This window comes from Papaver somniferum, chromosome 4, assembly GCF_003573695.1.
Source record: "Papaver somniferum cultivar HN1 chromosome 4, ASM357369v1, whole genome shotgun sequence".
Classification (NCBI taxonomy): domain Eukaryota; kingdom Viridiplantae; phylum Streptophyta; class Magnoliopsida; order Ranunculales; family Papaveraceae; genus Papaver; species Papaver somniferum.
The window spans coordinates 25,996,919-26,005,762 of record NC_039361.1 but is presented as its reverse complement, the minus strand read 5'-3'; the positions used below and the strand labels follow the sequence as shown (position 1 = coordinate 26,005,762).

Genomic DNA, 8,844 nt, shown 5'->3' with positions numbered 1-8,844 from the left:
CAGCAAAGGTGCAAGAGAGACGTAGACAGGACGATGCTGCTTCCACAGCTTGCGTTGCTGCGACAGCTTGCCTTGCTGCGTGTGTCATATAGAATTAAGCTGATCCCTATGGATAAATTCTGCTTCAATATCAATAAAATTTAAAATTTCTAATAACAATAATGAAGTACCTCTTGTTGCTGCTGTCATTTGTATTTTATATTGGTCTAGAAGACTGATTAATAGTGTAGCTTGCTGGTTTTAGATATGTGCACAAGGAGAAATCAAGGCTACCTATATAGCAATGAATCTGAATGTGTGATTTCTAGCAGAAACCTTTTTCTTTTCCTATCTGAAGTACATCTTATCAAAACCTATAAGCATAGCTTTATCTTAGTCCCTGAAAGATGTCTATTTTTCTGCATATACATAAATTCATTTCTAAATTAAGATACAAACCTGCAGTTTTGACTTCAGGGCGTAGGCATACCATTAAATGGCTTTATGATGACTGTATAATTTGTATCATTCTGTCACCAACTTATAGCTTCAATAAAACCGTAGACAAGACCATGACGATTCGCCGAGCGAATCAGTCAACTTCACTTGTTGTTTCAGTGTAGAAAATATGTTTTGTAGTATATACACCAGATCATATGACGAGACTAATTAATATTTGCACAATCGACGAACCCAGGCATTATAGGAAGCTACCAAATTGAAGGATCACCTTATAAAAGAAAAAGACATGTTTATGTTGCCACCTAGAAGTATATAAGATCTTAAGTACTCAATCAACTTTATATAAATGACAATTAAGGAGCTAGATTGCTAGATGAACTCAAGAAGATGACACAAACCACTTATAATACTCTAAGGTCATTTAAATGTTTACAGTGCAAATATAAAGGCTTCGAGTACTTAAGCATATGCATTAAGCAGTCCCGTCATTGGACTCTTGAATACTAAACCAAGTCAATCAGCTTTTGTTCAAGTTCGATTGTATTGATTCGTGTAAGATCGCTTACCTGCAGCATGTGCACAAATCATCAGAGGGGATAACTAAGAAGTATTTATTTTAGCTAAATTCATACTAAAACTACGTACAGTCCTTAACCTAAATTTCGATTGAATGAATGATATTGGTGTACCTCAATCTGAATAGTATGTAGTGATTTTTCATTTACCCTAGTCGAAACACAACTAACAACTGTAAGTAGTCCATCTTCGAGTAGTACTCGAAGCACTCTTGAAAGCGGAAGCAATAACCCATCACTACTAATAACAACTTCCAAACCTGAAACACACGGCCTAACCGTCACAAAATCCGGATGTGAAAAGCTGTTTAGTCCTCTGGGAATAACAGATATAGGTTTTGAAATATTGTTGATGGACAATCTGTTTAGCTCATCTCTCTTATCTTTCATTTCTACAATAACTTTTTGTAGATTCTTTATGTACTTAGTTGCTTCATTCATATGGTCAGATGCTGATCTCTTTCCCTGGAAAAACAAACCAATGACATATACATAAATCTATATACACCTGTAAACCTAGATTGAATTTTACACAAAATCTATACAATTATTTGAATGTTATACCTTGATATATTCAAGAGGCAGAAGTGAACGAAGCGACGCGTGAAGATTCGCCATTTCTTGCCTTCTTAGCCTCTCAACATCTCTTCTTACAACCATTTTCTTCTTACTTTCATCAGCTCTTTGACTTGCTGGATTATCTTGTTTTGGAGCTGATGAGTTGCTAGCAGGGTGGTCTATATTAAAGATAGGGTTAAAATCATCAATGCTAAAAGGTTGAAATTCTGGGACAATATGTTGATTATTATCTGGCTCTTTTTGTTGGGGTTGTTCACAAGATTTTGAGATCTGACATATCGACTCATTGCTTTGTTGTAAAGGGTATAAATCGTTAAAATTCATATTCTCTTATTATTAGCAGATGATCTTAATAAGAGAATATATGTTTGTTTTAGGGTTAGAAGATGAAGATTTGTAATGGGTTAAGATACTCTCTGTGATCTCTCTTCTATAAAGTTTGGACTACATGAACTGTACATTTAGTATACAAATGGAAACCCTTAGTTGCATTCACATTAGCCGTAGGACCATTTCGTGTATTATGGATATTGTACTGCTGTTTGATACGATATCTTGCACGTGGAATAACTTATATCAAAGTAAGCCTTGTTTTTCCTAGTTTAACTTGGTGCCATGGTTTCTAATTGGGGGCCATGGAATTTTGTTTGTCTCCCAAATTTTTCAGGGATGTAAAAATCGGAAGATGAATATATTATTTTATTCTTGATTAATATTTTTCTTTTCAAGTAACGATTCTCATTAACGACCCTTCACCGACATTAACGACAGTTTAGGGTCGTCATATACATCATGATCAAAACAATAACGACTCTAAACTGTCATACTCTAACGATTCTTTTTAGAGATTAACGACAGTCTACAACGACATTTCTAAAACATTAACGACTGTTTAAGTCGTCAAATGCGTAACAAAACAGTAACGACCCTTCCAAAGGGTCGTCAGGGAATTGATCATTTTTATGACGACCCAAAACTGTCGTACATTTACGCTAATAATGAATCTTCGACAGTTTAGAGTCGTCACTTAAACAGTCTAAACATTAACGACTGTTGAGGGTCGTCAATAAATTTTTTTAATATCTTGACGATTTTTCATACTATCTAGGCAAAAAAAAAAGTTAGGCTAAAAATTATCATTAATTAATTAAATTTTAACACTAATCATTTAGGGGCATTTTAACCATTTAAAAAATATTTTTATAAGGGGTGACCCAAATTAGGTTCTGGTGATCTTTTTTGTCCTCTAATACATGACCCCAGTTAATTCCGATGGCCCCAAGTTAAACTAGGTTGTTTTTTTTATGTTTGTAGAAGATCTCGTTCTTAATTTGATGCGTTCAGCTCTTATTATGGATTTGTTACTAATATAAGAAACTCCCATAAAAATAGAAACTAATATAAGAAGGGAAACTCCAATGGGAATAAACTAAGCATTCAGGAGTGCTCGATAACAATAGTCTTACGTTAGATGGCTAGACTACGTCATTTTTGTGGGTCCACAAAATTTAGGATTCACAAATCATTTTTAATTTTAAGAAATAATCCACGCTACGTCATGCATGACTTCAACAATATCAAAAAACCTTCTTGAAATGTCCGAATGATAATTATAAGTAGGTATATTGTACTACCAAATGTTTTCGAATCATATTTCCATGTATTAATTTTGTGGAAGCGTTAACAGTGTCCAACCTGATATTGTATCAAGCCTTCATCAGAAAAATCCATCCTGATACAATGATATGTTTAATTATGCGACAACATAAAATGGTCATCAGTGCTTTGTTTTAAAAGTAAAATACTATCAAGTTTTTGGAGGAGAAATTTCTATCAGATGAAACATATTTTTATTGTGATGAATCCATCACAATTTAGTCTTTACCACTGTAAAGGCAACACAGATTAAGAACGGATCCAGGGGATACCAAACTGCAGCAAGCCAACAAGTTCATGATTATATAGATGCTTCAGTGACATTTAAAATGGAGATTTTTCGTTCGATGCCAAAGTTTTGTCCATGACTGAACTTTAGTGCCAACGTTTTGTCCAACTAGGACTTTAATGCCAACGTTCGATGTCGACTCTCTCTGTCTGTCACTACATCCTCTAACAAGTACACATATGCCTCTATGGAGACTTCTAGTGATAAAAATCGGTATATGTTCATGAACATGTAAAATTTATCATCTACGGATTGAAACAAAAGACTAATTAAAACTGCTTAATTAATTATTAAGTTGCAGACAGTCCTTGCTTGTTGTACAAAGAAGCTTTTGGTTTGGGCATATATATATATATCTTATAAATAGGTGGATGCACAAGATTTGGGCCAGGAATCATTTTTATTTAAAAGAAGATGATGCACATGATGCAATGCATGACTTCAATGATACATGGCAAGATCTCTGTATCAGATTTGCCAATTATAATTAAGTGGGTGTAGATACTAGCTAGCTGGTATATATATCACAAATGTGAGTATCCATCCTGATATGATTTCATCGAAAAAAAATAAAAATCGATCTTGATATAATGACATTTTTTTTATGAGCAGGTCCAATTTGTGGTAAGACAACAGTCATAACGCCGTTGCGATCCTCTCGTCGAATACTTGCCCTACAGTTCTCTGGCCGACTGCCCTCCCTCAATCCATTTTGTGTCTTTTTCTTCTGATCATTTGTTTGTCTATATTTATTTAGGTGCAAAGAGCATTTACGGTTCATTTGAACTAGACCACAGTCTCGTAAAGAAGTGTATAAAATACCCCAAAGAGAATAACATGGGTCCTGAACCCATAATCATGTTTTAAGGCTAAACCATAATTAGGCTAAATACATTGGATAGCAAACCATCTCATCTCATCCCACCCACTTATAAAAATATTTAGTGGGGATTGGGGGAGAAGCAGCTAGGTCCAATCATCACCTAATTGTGTAAATCTGACATTGTCACTGTTTATGTCGATAACTCACTCCTTGAATTGGGGATTCATTCGGCGCGCGGAGTCTTTGAAACTGGATTCATTATTATCCAGACACTAGTAAAACAGCTGAAATGAATAGTTGGTTACGATGATGAACTGCAATAGCAACAACGGGGTGGGCTTTCATAAGGATAGCACTCTTGAGATCATCTATTGTAGTGTTTACGGTTAGACACATGTTCTCCATGAAGATAAATGTGATTTAATGCAGCGCAGAACTGGCAATATGATCCTTGTTATCCTAGGGTGAGCCCTTAGTTTTCTTATTAAAAGAAATCATCCTTCCAAGCCAAATCATATCACAAGATTCACAACATCACCCAAATCCTTCCATTGGTAAGTGAAACTTCCGACTAGTCCAATTTATTAAACATATTATTTGAACTGAGCACTATGATTTCAGATGATATGAATATCAGTAAAGCAGTCCAATAGTCGGTTTTATGTGCATGTGTCCCATAAACCTTGAATAGATGGATACCAGATAGATGTCCTCTAAAACGAATACCTACCCCTTGAATTACTTACTTGTAGATATTGCAAATCTCTAGTTCTAAACGTGTGCAACTTGCAAGAATAGGAAAAGAAATTGTACCAAACTAGCAACTGTATCAGTCTTGAGATCTCTATGGGATTATATGCCCTAATGTTTGAATTTTGATGATTAGGGAATCAGGGACTGACCACTTCCTAATGCTTCCATGGGCATGGGATAAAGAGGATACTTTACCCTGCACTTTACTTTCCATTTTTCATCAAATCAAGTTAAACCTAATATGTTGCGTCCAGGATCTTTAAGCTAGCTAGGTTGGAGCAACAGGTAGTGGGACATGCTACCCTACAAGATATCAAGTCAGGATCCTAACTACAACACAGGAGCAACAAGTAGTGGGACATACTATCCTACATGATATCAAATCAGGATCCTAACTACAACACAAGAAGATGTAGGGAAACATGATATCAAATCAGGATCCTAACTACAACACAAGAAGATGTAGGGAAACGGTGGTTTCCTAGTTTAGGTTAAATTCTTAGTTTGAGTTAATTATTATCATATTAAGATGGGATACTTAAATTGACCATGATTTCCTAGTATGAGTCGGTTTCCTAAATCAAGGAGGCCAAGACTTGGGAATCAAGTTTGTGGCTCCTATATAAGGAGATCTAGGCTAAGTGTTTTAGTCATGGAATCCTCAATGTAAATCTGGTAGAGATGTGAGGGATTCATCCCACCTTTTAGGGTGGATGTGAGAAACCATTAATGGTGGAATTAGTACATCATTATGGTACTTATGGGATACTTATCGATGTTGGAAGATATGTCGTTATGGAGTATTCATATGGAGATGTTGGTAAGACATCTTGTTGAGGAGAAGATCATCTTGGTGGTGTTGGATTAGATTATTGGTGTTGAGCTAAAGGTGTCCATGGTAATCTATATCAGGGTGTGCAGATAAGATCATCTTGTGGTGGTAGATACTGTGGTAAACATTATCTCATATGGGTGAAGACACTACTTTGGATCTTATAGGGTGCTTGTGAGAGTTCTTGTGTTCGGTCACGTTGTAGTGAGTCGATGGATTGATATAGTCAGTCAGATGTGTAATTCTCAGTGGTGATTCTATAATGAATAAAGAGGTCGTAGCCGTTTGGTGGATGTAGACAAATACACACATTGTGTATGTTGTTGAACCACGTTAAATCTGTGAGTACTTTACTTCTTGTTGCTTTGTTTATGACTTGCATCTGTGTGGTTCTCTTTCTCTTCTTCTTATCCTAGATCGTAGTGAGGTTCATGGAGCAATCCGAGAGATCAAGTGTTTCTTGTTAGCTAATATGTTTCCGCAAGATTAGCACATAGATGGATCTGAACCCCAACAATTGGTATCAGAGCGATCCACTTGTCCCAACAATTGGTATCAGAGTTCTAGGTTGGATAGAAGATTCTGAAGAGAGAAGTTCTTGGATTTTCTGATTGGCGGAAAATTTTGAAGACAAAGGATTTGGTTTCATCAAGTATGTAAGGATTTGATGTTACAGCTTCCGAAGATGCAGAGTTTGATGTTATCAAGTATGTGTAGGATTTGATTTCATCTGTTTTGGGAACAAATCAAAGTAAAAAGTACTTTTGAAGGAATGAGATTATATCAGGTGATCTGCATTCGATATGGTCAAGATGTATAGTCTTGATATTTGTGGTGCTCTACAATGGAGATTTGATATGGACACTTATTGGAGCATAAACCCTATGCATGGCTTCAAGTAAGTTTATTTATTCTCTATACTTCGTACTGTATTCTTGTGAACTGTTTGAAAGACCTACGTAGATTTGATTTTCAATTAATGGATGTTTGCTTGGAAAGACACAAAAGCAAGAGTATCGTAGTTGAGATACAAATATTGGTTTGTATGTTGGTGGAAGTAAAGATGGAATATAAGCATGTCAAAGTCTCATTATTATTCCAAACTAAGGGAAACAATAATTTTGGTTATCAATCATCATCAATTAGATCATGTTGCTGATTTTCTTTAACATTAAGTTGAAGAATGTGAAGATGAATTCATACTCGTTCTTCCTTAGTTGTTTGTTACAATAAGGATTTTGGGAAATCTCGTAGTAGGTTTCGTTTTGGAAGTATTGATCGTTGGCTAGGATTTGATACGTTCCATAAGTGAAGAGTTTGAATCTCAGTCTTAGTATTTGAAGCATGTGGCTACAAATAAGTTGCGGGATATGGATCGTTGGATGAAGATGTGATATTGGTTGTGGTGGAGCTATATATGGATTCTTTATTATTGTATAAGAAGCAGTTTGTCGACACAGTTTGTAGGGTTTGTTTGTCAGTGTTGAGTATGGTATTATGTCGGGTAGAACAATATTTTCTGGAGTTTCTCTCGTACTGTTTCCGATGGAGAAGCTAGATAGTTTGTGATCTTTTGATTCTGTCCGATGACGTTCAGTCGAAGAGTTGTTTGTTTGTATACCATTTGAAGTCGATCGGAGCTGGTTGAAGTGCAAGACCATTTGGAAGAAACATGTTGGTCTATTTGTGTTGCGCATACGTTCCTACTTTGGCTTAACCGTCTACACGTATTGACTTTTTCCCCTTTCAACCAGCACGTCTTGAGTTTACCGGTTGTTTCTTTTCCCTATTTAATGACTGGAATGAGGAGAGATAATCTTTTCTTTTATTTATTCGATCTTCATCTTCTCTACAAATCTTCATCTTCATCTTCTCGAAGTCTTCGTTCTTTCTTCATAAAGGTTTACCCAATGTTGTTCTTCTCTAAGCCCTATGGATTCTCATTCGAGGTTAATATATTTTGATACTTTTCGTATTTTTCTTTCCCTTGAATTTTCAATTTTCTATTGTTGATTTGCAACTGTGTTGTTACTATTCTGCTATTGTTCTTCATATTCCCATATTGGTTTTGTTGCAGCAAAAATTCCTCCTCTGGTAATATTCGTATTACTGTTCAAAACCCTAAATTTTTTTCAAGTTCCCAAAAAGATGAGTCTCGCAAGAGGAAGCCTTCGCATAACAAAGCAGTAAGAAACACTTTCTTTCCTATAAAACAATATTGTTGGCTTTGTTTCTTATCGGCATTGTTCTTCGCAGGATACTGAGAGCGAGATTGATGTTGAGAAGAAGAAAAAGGTTAAGAAGGTTCGCAAGTCTCCCACGATAAATACTTCTATTGTCATGCCAAAACTCAACTATACGAAGAAGGGTTCTGAGGTCTCTGCTGACGCACCCTCACAATGTTTCATTGCCTCAGCTTCTTTGGATGCTTCTGCGTCCTCAAAGGAAATCTGTGCTCCTAAGGAAGCGGCTTTGAATGATCATGCGAATATTTCTTCTTCTAAAAATATTGCTGCACTAGTAGTGGATTCCACTGTTTCCACTTTTGTAAATATTCCTTCCTCAGCGTATTTTACCGCATCAATGGAAGATACAGCTGAACCAGTTTCGGAGGGTACTACTATCGATTCTTCTGAAGCCAAGCCTCTTCTGAAAATCAATAACATCGCTCGTTCATATGTTAACGATCCTTTCCAAGTTCGCATTTGTGATGCTCTTGTTAAGCTATTAGGTGATTCTCCTCCAGATAAGTCTGTCAGGAGCGAAATCTTCTCACAACTGGATTCAAGTGTTAATCTTAATTTTGATCTTCTGGTAAATATTATTTTTCTTGTAACTTTCTTTCTGTTTTAATTGATGGTGTTTCCCTATTCTTATCTAATTTGTTTTCCTTTTT

At 35.8% G+C, this 8,844-nt stretch overlaps 1 protein-coding gene across 1 annotated transcript; it reads right to left on the bottom strand.

The window, feature by feature from the left end:
• Window positions 1–462: 462 nt before the first annotated feature.
• On the bottom strand, window positions 463–2,010 carry LOC113273637 (transcription factor bHLH118-like). The gene is made up of 3 exons (XM_026523289.1): window positions 1,581–2,010; window positions 1,131–1,481; window positions 463–1,007 (listed from the first exon to the last, which is right to left on the bottom strand). Exons 1-3 carry the CDS (start codon window positions 1,917–1,919, stop codon window positions 945–947), a joined length of 753 nt encoding a protein of 250 aa, XP_026379074.1. The 5' UTR covers window positions 1,920–2,010; the 3' UTR covers window positions 463–944.
• Between the last annotated feature and the right edge of the window lie 6,834 nt (window positions 2,011–8,844).

Coding starts and splice junctions, on each gene's coding strand:
- LOC113273637 (XM_026523289.1), bottom strand. CDS start 1,919: ATGAATTTTAACGATTTATACCCTTTACAACAAAGCAATGAGTCGATA. Junction 1,482..1,580: donor TGCCTCTTGAATATATCAAG/GTATAACATTCA, acceptor TTGTTTTTCCAG/GGAAAGAGATCAGCATCTGA. Junction 1,008..1,130: donor TACATACTATTCAGATTGAG/GTACACCAATAT, acceptor CACATGCTGCAG/GTAAGCGATCTTACACGAAT.